General features: G+C 53.1%; 2 protein-coding genes across 14 annotated transcripts in view; one reads left to right on the top strand and one right to left on the bottom strand.

Annotated features, from left to right (window-relative positions):
- The window catches only part of TRAP1 (TNF receptor associated protein 1), a 43,709-nt gene extending 37,402 nt beyond the window's left edge, over positions 1-6,307 (top strand). The window contains exons 13-18 of the mRNA XM_026520447.3: positions 96-281; positions 667-805; positions 1,376-1,461; positions 1,930-2,075; positions 5,690-5,762; positions 6,055-6,307. Coding sequence (XP_026376232.2) covers positions 96-281; positions 667-805; positions 1,376-1,461; positions 1,930-2,075; positions 5,690-5,762; positions 6,055-6,156 — 732 coding nt within the window. The 3' untranslated portion in view covers positions 6,157-6,307. The remainder of the gene's footprint in view (positions 1-95; positions 282-666; positions 806-1,375; positions 1,462-1,929; positions 2,076-5,689; positions 5,763-6,054) is intronic.
- Positions 1-23,869, bottom strand: part of DNASE1 (deoxyribonuclease 1) — a 67,012-nt gene that overhangs the window by 17,838 nt on the left and 25,305 nt on the right. For 3 of the 13 annotated variants that reach the window (XM_048224884.2, XM_044391596.3, XM_057315072.1), the window contains exons 2-10: positions 22,585-23,034; positions 8,993-9,083; positions 8,395-8,542; positions 7,976-8,064; positions 7,738-7,821; positions 7,445-7,560; positions 7,201-7,313; positions 6,975-7,129; positions 6,234-6,714 (exon numbers count right to left, since the gene is read on the bottom strand). In XM_048224884.2, coding sequence (XP_048080841.1) covers positions 6,552-6,714; positions 6,975-7,129; positions 7,201-7,313; positions 7,445-7,560; positions 7,738-7,821; positions 7,976-8,064; positions 8,395-8,541 — 867 coding nt within the window. In that variant the 5' untranslated portion in view covers position 8,542; positions 8,993-9,083; positions 22,585-23,034 and the 3' untranslated portion in view covers positions 6,234-6,551. Of the gene's footprint in view, positions 1-4,590; positions 6,715-6,974; positions 7,130-7,200; positions 7,314-7,444; positions 7,561-7,737; positions 7,822-7,975; positions 8,065-8,394; positions 8,543-8,992; positions 10,616-22,584; positions 23,035-23,869 lie in introns of those variants that run through there. The other 10 variants (XM_057315071.1, XM_048224882.2, XM_048224889.2 and 7 more) reach the window with 8 other exon arrangements.

Genomic DNA, 23,869 nt, shown 5'->3' with positions numbered 1-23,869 from the left:
CTCCCCATAGCCACAGGCTTCCGAGGTCTGTGCCAGGTGATTGGGAGGCTTTCAGAGCAGGATCTGGAACAAGTGGAGCTGGCCTTTGTCTGCAGGAGGACATCGCAAAGCTGCTGCGGTACGAGTCCTCAGCCCTGCCTGCTGGGCAGCTGACCAGCCTCCCGGACTACGCCAGCCGCATGCCGGCCGGCACCCGCACCATCTACTACCTGTGCGCCCCCAGCCGGCACCTGGCTGAGCATTCGCCCTACTACGAAGCCATGAAGCAGAAAAACATGGAGGTGGGTGAGCGATGGGCCGGGGCCAGGACAGGATAATCAGTGTTTGAGCCCCTGAAGTAGGGTCTCTGCTTAGTGGACAGTGGCTGAATGGGCCCGGGACATCGGAGAGCCAAGCAGCGTGAGGTGACATCCAGGGGCCCAGAGGCCCAGCCGAGCTGCCGTTAGTGTGTGTCTCTGGGAGGTGACGTGAGGTTCCTCTGTAGAGTCACTGTTGCTACTTCTGTGACAGCCCGGGCCCTGCTCAGGGTCGTCTGGTGGACCCCGTAAGGCTCAGGAAGTGCCAGGGTCTCTGGTGCGCCTTGCCGGACACGGCACCCAGCACCCCTCTCCCCTGTTGCGGGCAGACTTCTCGAGGCCTGACGCCGACATTCTCCGGCCCTTGCAGGTTCTCTTCTGCTATGAGCAGTTTGATGAGCTGACGTTGCTCCACCTTCGTGAGTTTGACAAGAAGAAGCTGATCTCTGTGGAGACGGACATCGTTGTTGATCACTACAAGGAGGAGAAGTCGGAGGATGGGTCCTCAGGTCAGCTTCCCTCCTGTCTGGGCCCAGGCCTCGCTTGTGGCCTGGGTGGCTGGGGAGGCGGGCCCAGGGGGCTGTTCATATGGGGTCGTCTTTGTTCATTTATATCTGAGGTCCTCACCCTGCACAAAAGAAGCTTTTGGGAACATCTTCTGTTTAGATCCTGGGACCTCTTCATTCCATCTGGCTTGGTTTCCTGATAGAAATCATCTTTTTAAAACCCGTACAAAGTTATAGGGTCCTCAGGCAACCCAAAATGCCCTTTTTTAAAGTAGGCTCCACACCCACCATGGGGCTTGATTTTGTGACGCTGAGAGCAAGAGTCGCATGCTCTACCGGCTCAGCCAGCCGGGCGCCCCCGAAAATGTCCTTTATGAGGTCTGATTTTACCTGCTTGCTTTTAGGGGAGGAGCCTTTTGGGACGCTTCTGCCTTTGTGCTGGTGGCCAGCGGGCAGGGGAGGGAGCCTTCCTGAAACCTGGTAGTGGGGCATTAGCGTTTCAGGCCGCGGTGGGATCCCATGGGGTGGGAGTGGCCGATAGCTCAGAGCTCACTCCCTTCTGCTCTCCTGTAGCTGGTGACCGCCTGTCGGAGAAGGAGACGGAGGACCTGATGGCTTGGATGAGAAATGCACTGGGGTCACGTGTCACCAATGTGAAGGTGAGGCCAGAGATGAGCCACCTCCCAGCCGCCATGGCCCTGTGTGACCCCACAGCCGCCGGCTGAGTTGCTGGCCTCGTGTGCCTTTTCCCGGTGGCGGTTGAAGCCCTGATCTGGGGTAGAGACCGGCATGTTGCTGCCGCTCCTACACGTGCACCCACAGGGACGGGGGGCGTGAATGCTTGAGGGGAGGAGGTGCACCGGAGGACAGAAAGGCCCGAGGGAGCCATGGGGGGGGGGGGCGGTGAGAGCGTTGTCTGCGGGAAGGAGAACCCGGTAGCTCTGAGGGACATGGGAGGAGGGAGTCCCCTGTCAGGATTCTGTCCCAGGAACTTTGTGTGGCAGCGGCTTGGGCGGCCTGCATCCTCCGGTGTCACCTGGGGAAGCTTCCGACCTGGTCAAGACCTTATAGCCCGGGGCCCCCTGCCTCCAGCTAGTCCCTCACCGGGTCCTAGGCCTTGCTTGTAGGTGACTCTTCGACTGGACACCCACCCTGCCATGATCACCGTGTTGGAGATGGGGGCCGCCCGGCACTTCCTGCGCCTGCAGCAGCTGGCCAAGACCCAGGAGGAGCGTGCTCAGCTCCTGCAGCCCACGCTGGAGATCAATCCCAGGTAGGTTCCCGGCCCCTTGGGCCCAGGGCACCGGCGCGCATGATTCTCCCCTGCCCAGGAGTCCTTTATCGTTATGAATGTGCTGCTTGCGTCTGACACCTAAAAAGGGCAGAAGGCTTACATGCAGTTTGGTTGACTACAAAGACAACACCTGTGTGATCCAGCTATGTTCAGTTTACACCTACCCACACCACCCCATGGGAGGTTCTATAACACCCTGGTGCTGGCTGCCAGGTGTCCCCATGCCCTGGTGGGGGCGTGTCCCTCCTCAGCGGCCCCACAGCCCTCTCTGTAGAGACCTAGAGTTCCTCACGGAGCTCTAGTCTGACAGTCCGTCGTGCATCCTGGAGAAACTTCCGGGTGGCCTGTCAGTGGAATCCCTGGGTGTGTGCTTCTGAAGTCGTGCTTCCTTCACTCGGCAATAGACGGTGCTTGGGGAGGGTGGCCGGGTGGGGGTCGTGTCCAGGGCAGAGTAACAGGCAGGAATCTGCCTCAGCGCTGTGATTTAAGTCTTTCTTGGTGGACTTGTGGGTCGTTCTCATTTGGGGGCTGCTGGGAACAGGTTGCTCTGAACACTCTTGTCCGCTCCGGCCCCGGCAGGTGTTTCCCCGAGGCTCACCTGCCCAGGTGTCCTCCATGGGGCAAGGAGGTGCCCGCTGCCCGCACACAGCTGGCAGCGGAGGCCCCAAGCCCAGCGCTCACTGTCCTTCAGCTGGGCTTTCTCAAGCCACTCCTCAGACTGTCCTCTTTCCTGTTGCGTTTTGTAGTTTGTTTATATACGCTTTCTCAGTTGCCAGTCTTTTTCCAGTTTTTTTCGTCTGCCTAAAGATGTGTTCTGATGAGTTATTTTAATGAAATCATAATTTTTAAACACTCATTACTTTGCTTGAAGTCTAGCTGACATACGGTGTCAAGTTAGTTTCAGGCGTACAGCATAGCGATTTGACGTTTATGGACATTACAGCGTGCTCACCACGAGAAGGCCGCGTACCCCGTCACCGGTTCCCTGTGCTGTGCTTCTCGTCCTGTGACTGACTTGACAATTGAAGTTTGAGCCGCTCAACCCCTTCACCCATCCCCCCACGCTAGAAGTCTGTATTCGGTGCTTTTTTAGGTCTTAAGAAATCTTTATCATCAGAGTCTTAAATGTATTCTCCTAACATTTCTGTCTAAAAGCTTTAACATTTTTGGCTTTTTGGGCTGATTTTAGTCCATCTCAAATTGGTTTGGGATGTGGGAGAGCTGTCGTATCTCACTCCACATGAACGCCCGCGCGCCTGCACCGTGACCGCTCAGGTCTGTCCTCTCCCTGCTGACCGGTGTTGGCGGCCTGTCTAGCATCAGGTGGCTGCATCGCACGGCCTTCCCTGCAAGACTGTATTCAGTGGGTTCCCCTTTCCCTTCAAGGGTATCTCCCTTCCTGTAGGTCTGTGCTTGTACGAGGCAGCCTGACCCCCACACACAGTTGGGCTTCTGACTGAGAGGATACTGGCTTCAAGTCCATTTTGAATGAACTGGCATCTTTATGTCCATTCTGTCTTTTGGTAATTGTAGAGTTGTTGCACATCTTTATTTGATGTACTTTATTTATTGGATATTTTGAAATTTCATTTTCTAACTTATATATGAAGACTTTTTGGGGGGGATCTTGTGTACAGTAATAATTATAAGTTTTATTTTAGAGAGGAGGAGTGAAAATCTCAAACCGACTTTGCGTTGAGCATGGGGCTTGATACCATGACCCTGAGGTCATGACCTTCGCCGAAACCCCGAGCTGGCTGCTTAGCCTACTAAGCCACGCAGGTGCCCCTACAGTAATCTTTAAATGATAATACATCAACAAGTTACCAAAAATGTGAGAAAAGGGCAAAAAGCAAACACCTCTAGGTTTGTGCTCTCCCACAGTCACTACAGCCCATTATTTTCTCCTGGAGTCTGGTCTTACGTTGTTGTATGGTTGTTTTTTTAAGGATTTTAAGAGAAGCGAGTGAAAGTGGGCATGGGGTGGGGGGCGCAAAAAGAGAGGGCTAGAGAATCTCAAGCAGATTCCCTGCTTAGCCCAGCAGAGGTTCGATTCCATAACCTTGAGATCATGACCGGAGCAGAAACCCAAGAGTTGGATGCTCAACCGACTGAGCCACCCAGGTGCCCCTGCGTGTTTTAATTACTATTTTTAATCATTAATACTTTTTTCCTGTTGGTTTATAATCATAAATTTTGTTTAGACGGCTGGGGAGAGCAGAGAGGTTCCTTTTCCTCTTTGTGACCCAAATGTCTAGGCACGGAGTCAGTGGGTGAGCGAGTGGACTTGGCTTGTGGCCCGCCAGCCAGCATGGGGCAGCCCCACGCAGGAGCTGCCATCCGGACACGCGGGGGCTTCCAGCTGTGAGTGCCTGGCAGAGGCGTGGACTGGCCCGTGGGCTTTCCTTCAGGCTGGCACGCAAGTGCTTCTGTGAGGTAGCTGTGCTCATTTCTGTTGCCAGAGACTATTTTTAAATTTTAGTTGCTTTTAAAATTGGTGATGTTCATCGGGGTCAGAATTCAGAAGAACCGGGAGGGCTCAGTTTCCCTTGCACCTTGGTCCCCCGTGCGGCCCACGGTAGGTGTGTCTTGCCAGAGCCAGCGCGTGCACGCAGACTGGCCGGTGACTTTCCTAGAGTGTTCCTACCGAACGCGGTGCTGAGGGCGGGGGCTGCTGTGTCTCACAGCCGTGTCCACGCCCATGTTTACAGACTCCCACCGTCATCTGGCAGTGGGCACACATTTTCCCGGCGCCTTCTGTTTTACCAGACTTCTCAATTTTGACATAGGTTGTGTATGAGTAGGGTCAGACAGCGACTTATGGTGTCTTCTGTGCAGAAAGAAATGTACTTCTCATGCAAGGTTCTCCTTTTGAAATGATGTTTTGATATAAGGAATCCAGTAGGAGTCCAGTATTGTTCTGGGTGATTGGCCAGTTACCCTCCCTCTTGTTACGCTTATGTGGTCTCTGTTGCACGGAGATGTTGGCTTTTTTAAAGATTTTATTTGTTCATTGGAGAGAGAGCAGGGGGAGGGGCAGAGGGAGAGCAGACCCCTGGCTGAGCAGGGAGCCCAGCTTGGGACTCAATCTCAGGACCCTGGGATCACAGGCAGATGCTTAATCAGCTGAGCCACCCAGGCACCCCAAAGTGCTATCGGTGTTTTAATGCTATAGTTTAAAGTAAGCTCTACACCCAACATGGGGCTTGAACTCAGGACCCTGAGATCAAGAGTCGCTCACTCTACCAACTGAGCCAGCCAGGGGCCCCAGCTTTTAGCCTTATAGTACACTGAAACACCTGGGAGAATTCTTCTCCTGGCTGGTCTTCCATGTTTACGAATTTCTTTTATACCCAAGTTAACAATCTATTAATCTGTTAAATGTATGGATTAAGTACCTCCTGCATTTGCTAATCAAATCTCTTAATTCTCCTGGTTTTCTCAGTATGTCATCTGAAATTAACATTATGTGCTTTTTCTTCTTACACCAGACCATCCTACTATACTTTTTTGAATGTTCAGATAACCCCAGCCTCAGAAAAGTCATAACACAGAGGCCCTTGTGCTAACTTCTGGTGTTTTCTGTGCTGTAGACACACGCTGATCAAGAAGCTCAGTCAGCTGAGGGACAGCGAGCCTGACCTGGCCCAGCTACTGGTTGACCAGGTGAGTCTCCTGGGGACGAGCAGAACGGCCGTGAGCCTGCATCGTCTGTTGAAGTGGGACACCTGTTGCCTCTAAAACCCGGTTTTATTTTTTTAAGATTTTGAGAGAAGGCACAAGTCCGGGGAGGAGCAGAGGGAGAAGCACACTCCCCACTGAGCAGGGAGCCTGACATGGGGCTCAATTCCAGGACCCTGAGATCCTGACCCCAGGCGCCCCTAAAACCGCATTTTGAAAAGAGTAGTACTCTGCAGGGCCTTGTCCTCCCACTGATGAGGTTACCTTTGCCTTTCAGATCTATGAGAACGCCATGATTGCTGCCGGGCTCGTCGATGACCCCCGCCCCATGGTGGGCTGCCTGAACCACCTGCTTGTCAAGGCCCTGGAGCGACACTGAAGTGTGAAGACCCCCAGTCTCCATGCAGGGACTAGGGCTCAGGAGGTGACGAAGAAAAGAGGCAGCCTGAGACCAGCCAGGGAGAAAGGACTAGGTGCGACCAGTGACAACACCCCCTTCAGGCTTTATTAAAAGCATATGTTAATCTAAACTTGTGCCTGGACTGAGAAGGTAGGGAGAGTGCTGTTGCCACAACCCCCACGCTCGAGAAACCCTCCCCCCAGTGCTTGACTGTGAGCACAGGTAAGCTGTAGAGGTCGCCGGTCAGGGCCCCAGGCCCCACTTACATCAGACCCTCTTCAGCATCACCTCCACCGGGTAATGGTCGCTGATGGCCTGGGTCTGTGGGGAAACGTGCAGTGGGGACACAGTACTTCTTGATTGGCTCTCTGAGGTCACTGCAGACAACAGATAGCCGGAAGCCCCAGTAGAGCTGAAGCACGTAAGGGAAGGACACCTACCAGCTGGCTGCTCAGGCCGTAGGCAGCCTGGAAGTCAAAGGGGGCAGCCGAGTCCGGGACGATGGCGTGCTGGAGCAGCGTTCCTGCCACCACGATCCTGCCCCACATGAGAAGGTCAGCCTCGTGGCTGGCCACCTAACCCCTGCCCCACACTCTCTAGTCTGGTAAAGGTCACAGGGTGGTGCCGTGGAGCCCATCAGGCCCTGGCTGGGCCAAGGGACTGGGAGGACCTCCCCTACCCCAGGGCACTAGGGCCCCAGACTGTTGCCCACTGACCGCAGCTCAGGAGGCAAACTGACCCAGGCTTTGGGAACCTGGAGCTAGGAGTCAAGGCTGCTCCCGGAGGCGACCTCCTACCTGTCATAGGCACAGTGCGTGGATGTGGATGTGGTGTCTGCAGTGTCAGGAATCAGCCACTGGAAAGCTGGGCTCGTGCGCAGGCGGATGGAGGCCCACTGGGAGGGGGCCACGTAGCTGCAGCCTGCATTGAAGTCGCCCATGAGCATGATGTCCTACAGGAGACAGCAGCCGCTTGGCCTGGGCATACGGCACGTGCACCCAGGGCCCAGGGCCGGGGACTCACCTCCAGGTCCCACTTCTGCCGGACGTCAAGGTAGACGTCATAGAGTGCGTCCATCTCCGCCACCGCATCCAGGGGTGCTGCGTGCAGGGGAACGATGGCGAACTCCTGGACCGCTGTGGAGAGGGCAGTCCTACTCAGCGGCAGGGGTGGGGGGCACATGCCAGTCCCAAGGGGGTGTTTCCCTCAGTGACTTCAACGTCAGACCAAGCACGAGGGGTGACCAGGGCTTTGAAGGGGCACGTACCAGTGAGCGGGGAGTGGAACCAGACGATGGCGGGCTCACGACTGAAGGTGTCGTTCCCACAGGGCTCGCAGCCGTCGTCATACTGGTAGCTGTCCCTCACGGACACCTGGTCGGGTCTGGGGAAGGTCAGGCGGTTAGCCTGGGACCAGGAGCACCGCCCGCAGCCTGGCTGAGGTGGACGGTGCACACCAGGCCGGAGCTCGCGCTCAGCCCGTGCTGTGTGGCCTCCAGTTCCTCCCCGTAGGACAGACTGCTGCCCTCGAGGCCACCATCTCTAGGCGCCGGGGCTTTACCTGAATAAGAAGAGGTAGCGTTCCTTGTAGCTGTTGCGGCCCAGCGGCTCGCTGACCACATAATGATAGGTGTCGGGGTCATCCCTGGATCAAGGAGACAAACGTGCGTGTCAGGGGGCCCCCAGGGAACCCTTCTGCTGCCTACAGCAAAGGCGCCTATCTCCATCAGGCAACGGTACCGTGCCCTGGGGGGAGGGTCACTGTGCTGTACCTCCCCAGGCCCCCCACCATCACCCACTGATTGAGTATGTCCAGCAGCCTCCCCACGGCCGTCAGGTAGCTGTCTCTGACCTCCTGGACGACGGCGATGTCGTAGCGACTCAGGATCTGTGGACAGGGCCACAGTGGTGCTAAGCAGGGCAGTCTGGTGGACACGGGGGGTCTGGCCCCTGATTGCTGCAGGTCCCCACAGGCTGAGCTGCTCCCTGGGGCACCTGCATGTCATGGTTTGGCCTGATGCTCCTGCCTGCGACTCTGCTGCCGGCCATGGATGGCACAGCACGCGGAGCTCCTCCCTGTCACCAGAGGCTCTCATCACTCCCCATCTGTGGCTGCCCTCAGGACTGACTGCTGGCCCAGGGTTCCCAGGACCTGTTAGACTGCCATCCCCACAGCTACCGCCCAGGGTTCCTCAGGGACAGACCAGCCTGGACTGACCTGCACGATGTAGTGGGAGAGCGTGGCATTGGACATCTTGGTCTCCCCAAAAGTCCTGATGTTGAAGGCTGCGATTTTCAGGGACAGGGCCACATGCAGCAGCCCGGCCAGGGCAAGCAGTGCCCCCATCAGCCTGGCGCACCTCATTCTGGAACAGGAGAGATGTTTATGTGTGAGTCTGGAACTAGGACAGTGCCTCATCCTCCCCTGAGTCTGACCACATGGGGCTGGTGGAGCCCAAGGCTGAGTAAATCCTGTTTCTGTGGGCAGTGCTGAGCAGGCCGGGGTGAGACTCAACCCTCTCCCCAGTGTCCGGAGAGCCAGACAGCTAAGTGAAGGACCCTGGGGTCTTCTCGCTCCTCCACCCTCCAGAAGACAAGCCCCTGTAAGAGTCGCCAGCCTGAGGTGGTGCCTGGCCCTCTGCTGGGGGGACACCGGCTCCCTGCCTGCCCTGCTCCACGCACCCACCCAGCCAGGATTGGCAAGGGCTCTTCCCAGAGTGGCCAGTCACCTGGAGGGACCCTGACAGGCCTCTGGGCCTGGCCCCCACTTTCCATGGGCCCTGTGTCACACTGCCCTTGGGGCACCATACACTCACCAGAAGGTCAGCTTCTACAACGATGATGGGAATTCTTAGAAGAATCAGGAATTGATATTCTCCGTTCTGTGTCAACGCTCTCCTATCCCTGCTTTATGAAAAAATAATTTACAAAGGGGAGTGAATTTAAAAATGCGGGTGAGAGACTCATGCAGAGCGGCAGCTGAGTCCCAGCACAGGTAATGTCCGTTTCCCCCTGGGGTTTTAAAGGTTTAGGCAGCTGTGACCTTTCCCAGGGCATCAGCTGGGGGACGGAGAACAATGGTGCTGCCTGTGTGGCTTTCCCACACACGTGGATGGCTGGCGTGCGACTATTTCAACAGGCACGGGTTCTTGCTGCTATAAAAAGAGCACCTGATAACACTTGCTCTTGGTTTTAAAAAGTCTAATAGAAGGGCCAAGGTGCCCGTGTCCTTCACACATGCTGCTCTCCCAGAGATGGGGAGGGAGCAGGTGTGAGCGGGTGGGCGGGCCCGGCTGTGTTCAGTCTGGAGACGACCTTGGAGCCACAGGTCAAAGCCTGCCATCCCCTCTGAGGCCCAACCCCAGCTTCCTCACGGGTCCGCAGTGCGGGCTGCAGGCCACTGAACTGGATGTCAGGCTCTCCCTGCGGAGCGCGTGCTGTGGGCCCCAGGAAGCGGCGGGACGCGGGCCACCTCAGTTGCCAGCAAGGCAGCAGGGAGCTTTAGGGTGAAGGGCCATATGCTCCAGGTTGAGGTGACCCAGGAGACTGGGTCACAGGACACCATCAAGCAGCTGGAGGCTCTGGGCGGGGTCTCATGCCAGTCATTTCTATTTTGGAATCCTTTACTGTCCCGTTTCTAGTCATTTTCTGTGTCTGCTGAAACAAGTCACTAAAAAGCTGGTGACTTAAATTGACAGAAATGTATTCTCTAAGAGCCGTAGAGGCCAGAGACCAAAATCCATTTCACGGCACCGAAATCAAAGTGTCACGGGGGCTGCACTCCCGCAGCAACACGAGGGGAGGTCCCCTGCATCTCCAGCTCCTGGGGGCTCCAAGTCACCCCACTCTGTTCTCGTTGGCACGCTGCTCTGTCAGTTCTCTCTGCCCCTCTCACAAGCTGCATGGGATGGGATTTAGCATCCTCCCAGACCCTCAGAACTTTCTCTCCATCTCAAGAGCCCTGAATTGATCGCAGCTGCAAAGTCTTCTTTCTGCCATCTAACATTCACAGATTCCAGGGATCAGGACACGGATCTCCCTATCGGGGAGGGGCTGTGGTCTCCAAGGACAGCCCCGTGAGTGAGAGGGCCGCCAGGGTCACCCTGGTAAGGACGGGGTGCAGGGCTGGAGGACAAGGAGCAGGGGTGGCCCCAAGGCAACGGTCAGGGAGGTGCGGATCAGATCTGAGGGGGACAGAGCAGGAGGTGGCAGAGGGGATGAAAAACCAGTCAGAAGGTAAAGCAACAAGACCAGGAGCCCAAGATAATGAAAACCTGCTGACAGACGGCTGTGGCTGTTACCCTAGTCAGTCCACGTGTCCCTCCGGTGCAGACAGGTGGCCTGGGCCCCAAACTGCCACGCCCATCACAACCTGACCAAAGATTTGCTTGCTGCCTCTCCGGTTTTCAATCCCTGAGTATGTATGTAATGTATGTATGTATGTATTTATTTATTAAAAGACTTTATTTATTTGACAGAGAGACAGCCAGTGAGAGAGGGAACACAAGCACAAGCAGGGGGAGTAGGAGAGGAAGAAGCAGGCTCCCAGCAGAGGAGCCCTATGTGGGGCTCGATCCCAGAACTCCGGGATCACGCCCTGAGCCGAAGGCAGACGCTTAACAACTGAGCCACCCAGGCGCCCCTCAATCCCTGAGTTTTTAAACACATCAAAATGCAGATCCCGGCCGGTACACAAGACTGTGGGTGTGTTCAGCGCAGGTGCCTAGAGCCCGTCCCTCCATGTGCTCGTTTCCTAGACCCCGCCTGCCGGACCCTTCTAGGGAAGCCTGGGAGCAAACGCAGATGGAGGCTGCCAGCCCCGCTTCTGACCGAACATGGGATGCTGCCCACAGGGGGCAGAGGTGGCACTGCCACCACGGCTGCCTGGTCCCTCCAGGCAGCTGTCAGCATGCCACTCTGGGCAAAATGTTGTCCCTTGTGCCCTGCAGAGCTCCCAGGCACAGTCTCTGCCCTCCCAGGTCCTGACTGTGGGCCCCACTCGAACCAAGAGCCAGGCCCAGTGCGCAGCTGTAGTGTCGGCTGCCCTCAGAGTTGGGCCTGCGGGAGAAGCAACACAGTCCACAAAGAGCTAACACCAGGAGTCGGGGGTCTGGGGCCCGCACCAGGCTCACCCGCTGCATCTTCACCCCCCCCCTTTTTAAAGATTTTTCCATTTGAGAGAGCTCACGCGCACAAGCGGGGGAGGGAGAAGAAGGCTCCCTGCTGAGCAGGGAGCCCCATGCAGGACTCGATCCCAGGACCCTGGGATTGTGACCTGAGCCGAAAGCAGACACTTAACCGACTGAGCCGCCCAGGAGCCCCGCATCTTCACTCATTTTGAGCCTCACTGTCTGCATCTATAAAATGGGGGTAAAACTGTCACTACTCTCCTCTTGGGTTTAAGTATCAATGGATAACATTCCATGGAAGACACATCTCACATCTCCTTAAGAATAGTAACCCTCTCAAATGCTCTGTTTCTGTCACTCTCTTACCTTTTTCTCATGGACTTTTCCACTTGTAACATCAGCTCTTGTTATGTAACAAGCCATCCCCAAACTCCATGTACAACATACGCTTTTCCTTACGCTCACAGGCCTGCAGTTACCCAGGGCAAGCTCCTATAAATGGTGGAAGGTGGAAACTTCCACAGGAGCAAATACACGATGCCTCCCAGGCCCCAGTTCACCATTCACGGGTTGCCACCTCTGACAGTCTTTTGGCCTCTGCCATGGCCAAGCTCAACACCACCTGTGGGGAGTCAGGGGTACACTCCTCCCACGCCCAGCCCCACAATGGAGACACAGAATAGATGCCGGGGAAAGGTAGGAAGCCTCGTGCTTCTAGCATTTGTCAGCCTTGACAGTCTTGACAGCAGGGAAATGAGCGCTGACAGCAGACCACCACCTCTGATCGGGCTGAGCTATTTTTACATCAACCCTGAAAGATGGACACCTTCTTTGGTTAAACTAAACCTACACCAGAGACAGGAAGCAGAAACTGCATATCACAATGGTTTACTGAAATCAAAGGATAAAGAAAAAATAAGCTCTAAGGTTGGCAACAGACGGCGCCAAGGAACGCCTCTGTGCAGCGTGTTGGGCTTCATGTCACAGTAAACGCCACAAGACCCCGTGCCCTGTTCCAGAACACTCTGGGGGTGGGGGTAACTGCACACCAACATGCAGCCGTGGGGCGAGGATGGCCACAGAAATGGGAAGGACACACAGCTGTGGTCGCCACAGGGCACGTGAAGACCATCTGGCCACACAGTGACCCTGCAGGCGCCGCAGGACACGCGTAGCTTCTGAGGGGAAAAGCGATACTCAGCATTGCTGGACACTGTGTTTAAGGTGCTCACAGTTTCAACATTTTCTCTTGCTCCGTTCCTTTCCATGGCTGCAGGTCTCTGAGCGGCTAGGTTTCTGGCAGTTACTGAAAATGTTACCACTGTGTGAAAATCCGTGTGCAACAGGCACCAACAATAGCAGCGTCCACTCTGCTTCCAAGATTGTAAAAGTGTCCAGCAGGCACACACGTTCCGTTCCTAAGTAATTGGGACTTACTGAAAATATTTTTTCTTCAAATTCATATGTACAGATCTTCTGGATTTACAATAAAGGTTATATCTTGATAACCACTGTAACCACACCGATAACCACAACTTTCCACTGTAAGTGGAAATGCACTTGATACACCTACCAGACACCATAGCTTAGGCTCGCCTACCTTCAACGTGCTCAGAACACGGACATTAGCCTACAGTTGGGCTAATCCTCCAACACAAAGCCCATTTTATAATAAAGTGTTCAATATCTCATGTAATTAGCTGAATACTGTACTGACAGTGAAAAACAGAATGGCTGCCAAGGGTATCGACTGTTACCTTCATGACCGCGTGGCCGACCAGGCGCTGGGGCTCCTGCCACTGCCCAGTGTCTCGAGAGGCTCCTACCACAGATCACTGGCCCAGGAAAAGATCCACATTCAAAATTTGAAGTATGGGTTCTAATGAATGCATATCGCTTTTACACACTGTAAAGTTAAAACTAAGACGAACCACTGTAAGTGAGGGACTGTTAATTACTTTTCCAAATGTCTCCAAGTTGCTAGGATATAAATACTTAAGTTGTTTAGACTTACCTATTTAATTAATGGAACTGTGAGGTTTTTTGGCGTAGGTGGTCCCTTAGAATAATTACGGAACCTGACGTAGGGGTGCTCTGAACTGGGAACGTTTGGGAAGCTCTGGGTCTAATCCAGACATAATGAATATCCCTGAGTTACTGTATCTACAGGCTCCTGTACTGAAAATACCCTCTCTTCTGGCCGTTACCATTTACAACAGACTGAACAGCTGTCTTCTCACAAACTCTCAATTCTATAAACTGCTAACGAGAACGACTGCAATCTCAACTGCGTTTACTGCTTGCGTGCATACTGGTGTGGAACAGTGCTCGGTCGCCTCTGGGAGATGGTAGGGAGTCAGGCCATTACTCTGCAAAGTGGCCAACAGTCAAAAATCAAGAAACTTCCCTGCCTTTCCTATGTAAACGGTACCACCGAGTTGCCCAGTGGTTAGTGAGGGGAGTTTCTCTGTATCGGCGTCGTCCCGCTAAGCACGGAAGAACCGCCAGAATTTGAGACTCAGCAGTTTGCAGCCCGATGCAGGCCCTGACCGTCACAGTCACTAACTCACGGAAGACGACCAACAGAGGACACAGCAGCACTGAGGAAGCAGCTTGCCAAAACCACCACAAACGTATGCAACCTCTAGACCTCAGGACCAACTTACGAGGGACAGAGGCATATCAGTCATCAGCACCATGGAGACACAGCATAATCCAGACTGTGGGACTACAGGACAAAGGATGGTCTCATCAATAAATTTTAAGAAAAAGAGGAGAGAGGAGGAACTTACAGATTAAAATGAAATAGATCTATTACTAATGCAACATGGATCTGGTTAAACAATGAATCTCAATTGTTTAAATGAACATTTCCTTGGGGCGGCTGGGTGGCTCAGTTGATTAAGTGTCTGACTCTTGGTATCAGCTCAGGTCTTGATCTAAAGGTTGTGAGATCGGGGCGCCTGGGCAGTGCAGTCGTTAAGCGTCTGCCTTAGGCTCAGGGCGTGATCCCGGCGTTCCGGGATCGAGCCCCACATCAGGCTCCTCCGCTGGGAGGCTGCTTCTTCCTCTCCCACTCCCCCTGCTTGTGTTCCCTCTCTTCCTGGCTGTCTCTCTGTCACATAAATAAATAAAATCTTTAAAAAAATAAATAAATAAAGGTTGTGAGATCAAGCCCCACACTGGATTCCACGCCGGGTGTGGAGCCTACTTAAAAAAGTAACTAACTAGGGGCGCCTGGGTGGCACAGTCGTTAAGCATCTGCCTTCGGCTCGGGGCGTGATCCAGGCGTTCTGGGATCGAGCCCCGCATCAGGCTCCTCTGCTGGGAGCCTGCTTCTTCCTCTCCCACTCCCCCTGCTTGTGTTCCCTCTCTCGCTGGATGTCTCTCTCCCTGTCAAATAAATAAACAAAATCTTTAAAAAAAAAATAACTAAATGGGGTGCATGGGTGGCTCAGTCAGTTAAACGTCTGCCTTTCGGCTCAGGTCATGATCCCAGGGTCCTGGAATGGAGCCCCGGATTGGGCTTTCTGCTTGGCGGAAAGTCTGCTCCTCCCTCTGCCTCTCCACCCCTCCTTGTGCTCTCTCACTCTGCTCTCTCTCAAATAAATAAATAAAATCTTAAAAAAAAAAAAGAAACCTTAACTAAATTAATGAATGTTTGCGTGAACAAATCACTTAAGAGGCCATCGGGAACATTAGAAGAACACTGGTCTGGTAACTGAGGAAATTTCAAGCGCACGTGGGCTTAAAGCTCTTTGCTCTAGTGCACCTCACACAGACCGAAGGTCTGGGGCAGCCCCGCCTCAGGCAAGTCAGCACAGCTTTGCCCACAGCACTGCTCACTCCCCGCGTCTGCGTCACATCTGGGAAATTCTCACAGTAGTTCAAACTTTTCCATTATTACTGTATTTATTATGGTGATCTGTGATGGCTGATCTTTGATGTACTACTGTAATTCTGGGGTGCCACAAACTGCGCCCATGTTAAGATAGCAAACTTAAAAGTGTTGTGCATATTCTGTCTGCTCCCCCGACTGGCCGTTCCCCCCTCTCTTCCCCTCTCCTTGGGCTTCCCTACTCCCTGACACACAACGGTATTGAAATCAAGCCAGTTACTAACTGTACAGTGGCCTTTAGAAAGTGAAAGGAAGACTGAGTCACACATCTCTCACTTTAAATCGAAAGCTAGAAATGATTGAGCTTAGTGAGGAAGGCATATCAAAAGCCGACAGACCAAAAGCGAGGCCTCCTGTACCAGTCAGCCAAGCAGCAACTGCAAAGGACAAGTTCTTGAAGGAAAGTAAAAGTGCCGCTCCAGATGAACACGCAGAAATGAGAGCGCAGCGGCCTCACTGCTGATACAAGAAGCTTTAATGGTCTGGACGGAAGATCGAACCAGACACAACACGCCTTAAATGAAAGCCTCATCCAGAGCCAGGTCCTCTTTTCAAATCTGTGAAGGCCGAGAGGGGTAAGGAAGCTGCAGAAGGAAAGTACGAAGCAAGAAGAGGTGATCCGTGAGGTTTGAGGGAAGAAGCCATAACGCAGAAGTGCAAGATGAAGCCGTGAGTACTGACACGGGCTGCAGAAAGTGATCCGGAACATCAAGGAGATCATTCATGAAGGCGGCTACAATGACCACCGGATTTCCAACCTAGACAAAGAGCCTTACAACAGAAGAAGATGCCATCCAGCACGGTCACAGCTAGAATGGAGAAGTCAGCGCCCGGCTGCAAAGGGCAGGCCGACTCTCTCGCTAGGAGCTAATTTAACAGCTGGTCCCTTGAAGTTGAAGCCACGTTTATTTACCATTCTGAAGACCCCAGATCTACTCTGCCCGTGCTCTCGGAACGGAACAGCAAGGCCTGGATGACAGCACATCTGTTTACAACATGATCTACTGAACAGTAAGCCCACCGTTGAGACCTACTGCGCAGAAGAAGATTCCTTTCCAAATGCTCATGGACAACACACCTGGTCACCCAAGAGCTCTAATGGCGACGGACCATGAGATTCATGTTTTCACACCCACTGACACAACACCCATTCTGAGCTCAGAGAGCAAGGAGTAATTTCGACTTTCAAATCTTATTATTGAGAAGTACATTTTGTAAGGCTATAACTGCCTTAGACAGTGATCCTCTGATGGATCTGGGCAAAGTCAATTGAAATCCTTCTGGAAAGAATTCACCATGAACATCTGTGATTCATGGGAAGAGATCAAATATCAACCTTATAAGAAGTTTGGAAGAAGCTGATTCCAACCCTCACGGATGACTTTGAGGGGCTCAAGCCTGCCGTGGAGGAAGTCACTGAGATGTGGGGGAAACAAGAGGACTAGAGTCAGAAGTGGAGCCTGGGGCGCCTGGCTGGCTCAGGCGGAGGAGTGAGCGACTCTTGAACTTGGGGTCGTGAGTTCGAGCCCTACGCTGGGCTCGAGAGATTACTTAAATAAATATTAAAAAAAGAAGAAATGGAGCCTGAAGATGGGGCTGAATCACTGCGATCTCATAATAAAACTTAAACAGACGAGGAGCCGCTTCATATAGATGAGCAAAGAAAGTGCTTCCTTGAAGACAGAATCTCTCATGGGAAAGCAGCTCTGAAGACTGCTGAAATGACAACAAAATATTTAGAATATTTTGTAAACTCAGCTGATAAAGTAGCAGCAGGGTTTCAGAGGATTGACTCCAATTCTGAAAGACTTTCTAACCATGGGTAAAATGCTATCAAACAGCATCACCTGCTACAAAGAAATCGTTCATGAAAGGAAGAGTCGATCGCAGCGGCAAACTCCACTGTTGTCTTATTTTAAGAAACGGCCACAGTCACCTCCACCTTCAGCAGCCACCACCCTGATCAGTCAGCAGCCACCAACATGAGGCAAGACCCTCCTCCAGCAAAAAGACTATGACTTCTGGAAAGCTCAGATGATGGTTAGCATTTTATAGCAATAAAGTAATTTTTAAAGTTTGTACATTGTTTTTGAGACATAATGGCAATGCACATTTTAATAGACTACAGGATACTATAAACATAACTTTTACATTCACTAGGAAACCAAAAAACGCACGTGGCTCACTGCACTGTGACAGTCATGTTATGACGGCGTCTGCAACCGAAGCCGCAGTCTCGCTGGGGCGGGCGGCTACTAAACGTTCAGGTGTGATCATGCCATTGTGGAAGTGCTTTCAATGATCCTTGGATTTCAGGTTTGTTTTTTTTTTTTCAGTGCAAAAAGCTGTTTTTATTAAAGCAAAAAAAGCTGCTGATCGCTGGATTTTAGAGTCACACTGAAATATTTAAGGGTGGAATGATATGCTATCTGGGATTTGCTTCAAAATGTGGCCCTGAAGCTGGGCAGTGGGCACGTGAAGGTTCAGCATGCTAGTCCCTACTTTTGAATATGTTGAAATTTTCTGTAATTTAAAAAAATTCTATAGATCAAAACATTTGTAAGCCATAACTGAATCTAAGGCATCATCCAAAAATGAAGTAAGAAGCTGGGGGCGCCTGGCTGGCTCAGTGAGGAGAACATGTGACTCTTGATCTCAGGGTCATGAGTTTGAGCCCCACACTAGGTGGAGAGATTACTTAAAACACACACACACACAATTAAATTTTAAAAATGAATAAGAAGTTAATATTAAAAAAGAACTCACTCAAAATACTTTAAGTGCCAGGTCTGCATGTTAGGAAGTGCCCCTGGTCACCGTGAGGAGCAGGGCTGGGCTCGGGCGGAGGGAAGCCAAGCAGGCTGCTTCCAGGAGAAGGGACAAGGGCGGCCGACACGGAAGGGAGGGTGAGGCGGGGAGAGCGCTGTGGCCTTAGGACAGGACTTGGTGGCATGCTGGATGTGGAGCGTGAGGAAATGGGATTTCAAGCTGTCAGAAGCTGTGGGTTGGGAGACGGTGACCAGCTGTCAGGTCCTGCAAGTCCGGCAGCCCTGAGAGGGACGGTGGCTTTCCGCCTGCCCAGGAAACACTCCTGACTCTCCTCGGAGATGGGGCTTTGTCCCCCATCCTGGCTGCGGCCGGGACACCTCCACTGACATCCAGTGGGCTTGACAAACTTGCTATGGAGGAACCAGACGGCAGACTGCGTCCCTGGATGCCCCCGCCCGCCTCCACTGAGATGCTCGGATACGTCAGACTCACCTGGCTCCCCGCTTTCCCTCAGCGCCACCCCAAATGCACTCGCTCTGGCCCTGCAGCCACCACGCCAGTCCTCCCCGAACACATGCAAAGCCCACCGGCGGTCTCCCTACTTCTGGAAATCCCCCCAGGATCCGAGTCTCCGCACAGCACCCGGCACATCTTGTGAATGAGCCGTCAGCCCGTGTTACTCCCCTGCTCACAACCCGCCGTCAATCTCTCCTAGTTCTCGAGATGACGGCGGAAGCGATTCTAGCTCCGGGCCTCTGCGCCGCTGCACAGCTAGCTGCCCTGTCATTCTGGTTTCAGCTCACACATCACCCCTGCGGGAGGTCATCCTCTCCCCAACAATCCTTACCACCAATGTAGTCCCAGTAACATCTTTTTTGTGACTTTTAGCCCTTGTTTTCCTTGTTCTTTAACGTGTTTGCTCTTCCTTGTTTACACTCGATTAAGGCCAGCCACTAGACCGAACACACACCCCACGAGAGCAGAGACCTCGTCCAACCTGTCCACCAAACTAAACCAGTCCCTGAACACAGAAGGCCCTCCACTGACAAATGCGTAACACAGTGGGGCTACGTGCTCACCTGCTGCCCCCCACCTCCCTCAGCACCCTCCTGGCTAAAAGAACATCTGTTCCTCATAAACCCTCCAGAAACCCAGCATGGCCTCCTGTCTTGAAGCGAAGGGTACACTCTGGGGCATGCAAGTGGCCTCTGGGCACTTGGTTCGAGCTGACCAGAACCTCCCAGGAGTCACGGCGTCATGGCCCTACAGGCCTGCCTCCCCTCAGCCAGACTCAACCTGTATTCCTTCTCTCCCCTTGGGAAGGGTGTTCACTGTCCCACAGAGCATTTTAGAAGACAAGGGGCTTCCACCCTTTCCTTCAGAGAAAAGTCTGATGTCTTTGCCATGACACTGCTTGAATCCGCGTCAAACAACCTGTGTAGGTCAGCATGCTGGCCTTGGCCCATGAGCCTGCCTTACCTCACCATCCCTCATGAATTTATTTCTGTTCATTATAAACAAACCATTAACCCAGGGTGGAAAACTTCTCAGAACAACATGCAACACTGCTACGATCCAAACACTGTCTGTCATGCTCCACAGCAGCCCCAGCCCCCATGTCCTCACCCCTGCCTGTGCCTGTGCCAGTGCCAGTACCCGTGCCCAACCCATCAGTGGAACAGGTGGCACTCAGGACCCGCGATGTGAGGCCTGAGAGTGTGTGCAGGCCCCTTGCAAACCAGATGGGCCTCCGTTTCCCCAATCCATCAGTCCTCAATGCTACCTTTTTGCACTCCACATTCAAGGGAGAAGCAAACAAAAAAAAAACAGTGTAAAAAGGCAGTTTCTAAGGTTTACGTTGCAAGGTTAGCAGATGTTTAGCCCAAGACCATAAATACAAACACGCTTGTGTTCCTGACGATGAATCTGAGGCCCCCAAAGATTTCATTAGCACCACAAAGCTCTACTGACAGGACTCCCAACATGCCAGGAGTATCTCCAACAAAGTTGCACTGAAACATGTTCTCCAAGTTCCGAAGACCTTCCAGTCTCTCCAAGCACAAAGAACCCTCTTCGGCGGGAACCCCCCTGCCCAAGGTTGGCGGTCTACAGAAGAGACAAGCACGGCCCTGGGGGCCCGGGGCCAAGGACGCTCACAGGATAATGTCGGCTGGTCGTGGTGGTGTTTACAGGGTATTTTCTACCGATCTATCTTCCAGTTCACTAATCCTTTCTTCAGCTGCCTCTAACCTACTGTTACAGCCACTTACTGAAGTTTAAATTTATCATACTTTCCTGTTTCAGATTTTTCATTGAATTTTTTATGAATTCTATGTGAAGCTCTGCATCTTATCTCTTTGTTTTAATATGTTAATTAGCTAAAGTCCGTGTCTGACAACTCCAGTACCATAGTCTCTGGTGGGTCTGTCACCCTTTCCAGTCCTGTTTGTCAGGGTACCTGGTAAACTGACACAATGTCAGGCACGGTGTGTGGACAGGATGTGGACTGAAAACTCAGCAAGCTGCTCTGGCTAGCACAGGCTGCATGGACATCTCTGAGCTATATGTGACCTGTGCAGAGGTATGCCAACCAATGAGCAACAGCCAGAAGGAACACAGACCATGTCCCTCTGCCCGACCAAGAGTCTCTGGGGCTGAAGACCTCTGTGTCCTTGTCTGAACCCTCTGGTATCTCTCCTTACCAGCCCAGTCCTACAATGAAGATGGCGGCAGGACATAGCAATTCTATATCCTAGAAGCTCATTCCATAGCTTCTCAGAGGACAGGATCATGTGTCTTCAGCTGAGGTTTACCACCTTGCTCCTGGAGAAGGAGCCTTGGGACTTGCAGACTGCCAGCTCCAGGCCTGCTTCCTCTCTGGGGACTCTGCCCTCTAGGCCAGATGGGCAGTGCTATTTTTTTTTCTTATAAGAAGTGCAAGTAACTGCTATGCTTTCTACCTAGGACTGGCTACGGGGCTTATCTATAAGCACTAGTCTGTTACACGCTGACAGTTTCAACCATGTTTCCGAAATGGGTTCCTGCCTCAGGGCCTTTGCACTGTCCCTCTACCAGAGCATTCTGCCTCCAGATGGTCACATAGCTTGCCCCTCCTTCACTCAAGCCTCATCCCAGATGTCACCTTACCATAGCATCCTACTTAACACATCTTGTCCCTCTATCCTTATTTTTTTCTTACCACCAATCACATCTAACAATGTACATTCTATCTCATGGGATGCAGTCCAGTGACAGCTCGGGCTTATGTAACAGCACCTAAACAAGCCCTGACCCACAGCGGGTGCTCACCAACTACTTGCTGAATGAAAGGATGAACATTGGAGAGGGGCCTTCTTGACAGAACACTGGCTTCAGATGCTCTCCACCCTCTCCAACTGCTCTGGCTGTCCTCATCTAAGTGTGAGCATCTCTACAAAGGGGGCCTGACCCAGTCATCTCTGATGAATGAGTGAAGGGACAGGCCAAGCTCCTCAGCCTCCACGTCCCAAATCCTTGTGGGATGGAGACATATAACCAAGGGTGATAAAGGACCACCAATGTTACAGCTCTTACTGGGAGGGAAAGCCTTCTGTGGGCTAAGGAGCCATCAGAGTAGTACTTGGGTAAAGCACAGCCAGAAAGAAGAGACAGGACCAGTTTATCCTGTCACAGAAGTCCCGGGCAGAGGTTGAGGACTGTCAGAGAGCAGACTCCAGAGAGTAGCTGGTGTGGGCCTATCTCTGTGGAGAGGAGGGAGTTGCCTATGCCTGAGCCCAGAAGGACCCTCACAAGAACCAGTGGTCCCAGGAGCCAGCATCCATATGATGGTGCAGCCCCAAAACACACTGGCCACTGAAGCTCTCACCACTGACCCTCAGGTCTGAGTACTAAGTGACAGTGTCTTTTCTAACTCTGCCCAATCCTTCATGGATGGGCCAGCTGTGGGGGGCTGATCCCATGTCTTCCCTACCTCCCCCATCACTGTGTCCACTATTCCCAGCCTCTGTTCACCCATTCTCTAAGCATCTCTGGACCTTAGGCTGTACGACATTAAGGCAATGTGGCTCTGCTAGTGGGAGGAGACCACAGTCCCCAAGCTCCCCTTGGTGTTTCCCTAGGAAGCTTTGGAATGTTCAGGTAACTAACATTTCCCTTGGGGGTACAGATGCATGCAGTGAGAGTCTGTGGGGCTCAGTCACATGAAAAGGCTCCCAATAAACCATCCTCCCTCAGCGCCTCAGCCTTCCCCTTTAACTGGCCTCCAGGACAGATATCTCATTGGGTCTGCCATGAGTGAAGGATGATGCACTTGTCCTGCCCCAGACCCCAACCGAGCCATGGGGCTCCCCAGAGGGCCTGCCTCTCCTGGACTCCTGAATGTGGGAAGACTCAGGGCCCTGCCACCACTCTCCCCTCAGAGGTCTGGGCACCACCCCCAGGGAAGGGTCTGAGGCTGGTAGAGTCCTGGCTGTGGGAACAGGAAGGTGCTTCTGGGTGGAGAACAGGAAAGGCAGCTGCAGAGACCTCTGCCTGCTCAGGAACTGCAGGCTCTGGGGAGCAGCACTGGTTCCCACCCCACTTCTATACCACTTCAGAAAACATGTCCACTCACCTAGCAAGGCTGGCTTTCCAGGCTCCCCTCTTGTTGCCTGCATGACAGCTGCCAGCCAGGGATCAGGGCCCCTCCCTCAGAGGGGAAGCGCAGGAGGGCAGCAAGTGGTACCACCGGCCGTCTCGACCCAGCTGAAGCTGTGGACAGGGCCTCAGGCAGAAGCTGAGGTGGCCTTGTCGGTCCAGTTCCCAGTCGTGTGAAGACTGCTGGAGTCATGGTGGGCCACGGAAGCAGGCCAGGGACTCTGCCCATGCAAGTTCATGGGTGATCAGCTCCTTTCCTCACGTGAGCTCCTGTGAGGAGGCGCTGATCCTCGCGATCACCTCGGCCCAGCAAAGACACAACCACACAAGGTGGTAAAGGTGAGCCTGCTGTGGGGCCAACCCCAGGCTGCCACCATGTCACTGTTTTCCAATCTGTACCATCTTCTGGTTCCCATTCGTAGTGTGACTGGTTAATAAAAGAAAAAAAGGGAATGTTAACAGTGTCATCGGCTTAGCCAGGGAGCCCCACCTGTTCTGAATTTCACCAAGTTCCTGACAGGCTGTTTCAACTGTTTGGTTACGTACTCATTCAAGATAGAGTACCAGGGCCCCTGAACTCAGGAAAACTGGACAAGAGACGATGTGATGCATCTCCAGTCACCAGACAGTGGAGATCCCAGCGAGAAGGGACACCAACAGCTGGAGCCCTGTGACCGCACCAGCCACGGCCAAGGTGGTTCGGGGCTACAGTGCCGGGAGGGGAAACTCAGACACAGCTGGCAGTCTCCCTCAGTGGAAGAGACAGGAGGGCAAGGAGGCAGCTAGAAGGTGTGGGGCAGAGTGCTGGGGAGGAGGGGCTGCACAGTGGACAGAGCAGAGGGTCCCCTTGAGACTTCAGCTGAGGAGGAATCCGAACTGTGTGAGAGAAACTACGTGAGGAGTCCAGGGCAGGTATCCCTGGAAAGGAGCAGACAGAACGATCCCCAGAGCTCACACAGGGATGGCACTATTTTTGTGTTCCCACAAACCACCATGGAAAAGCCTCCTAATTCACTGTGTATGAGGCAGAATCCTCAGAAGGGCATCCCCCTAACCATGGGGCTAAATTAGCTGCAGACCAAAGGCAGCTCTGGACCCACTCTAACACTCCTCAGAAGCAAGCCTCTAAAGGATCAACTCATGCCAAGGAACTCAACCATGTGCCAGACCAAGATTAACACTATTTGAAGGAATACAAAAAAACCCAGCAACCAACAACATAAATTCACACTGTCCAGTATTCAATAAGGAAATGGCCAGGT

The sequence above is a fragment of the Ursus arctos genome, unplaced genomic scaffold (assembly GCF_023065955.2).
Source record: "Ursus arctos isolate Adak ecotype North America unplaced genomic scaffold, UrsArc2.0 scaffold_2, whole genome shotgun sequence".
Taxonomy (NCBI): Eukaryota; Metazoa; Chordata; class Mammalia; order Carnivora; family Ursidae; genus Ursus; species Ursus arctos.
The sequence above is the reverse complement of the archived record's forward strand: the minus strand, read 5'-3'. Positions and strand labels throughout refer to the sequence as shown.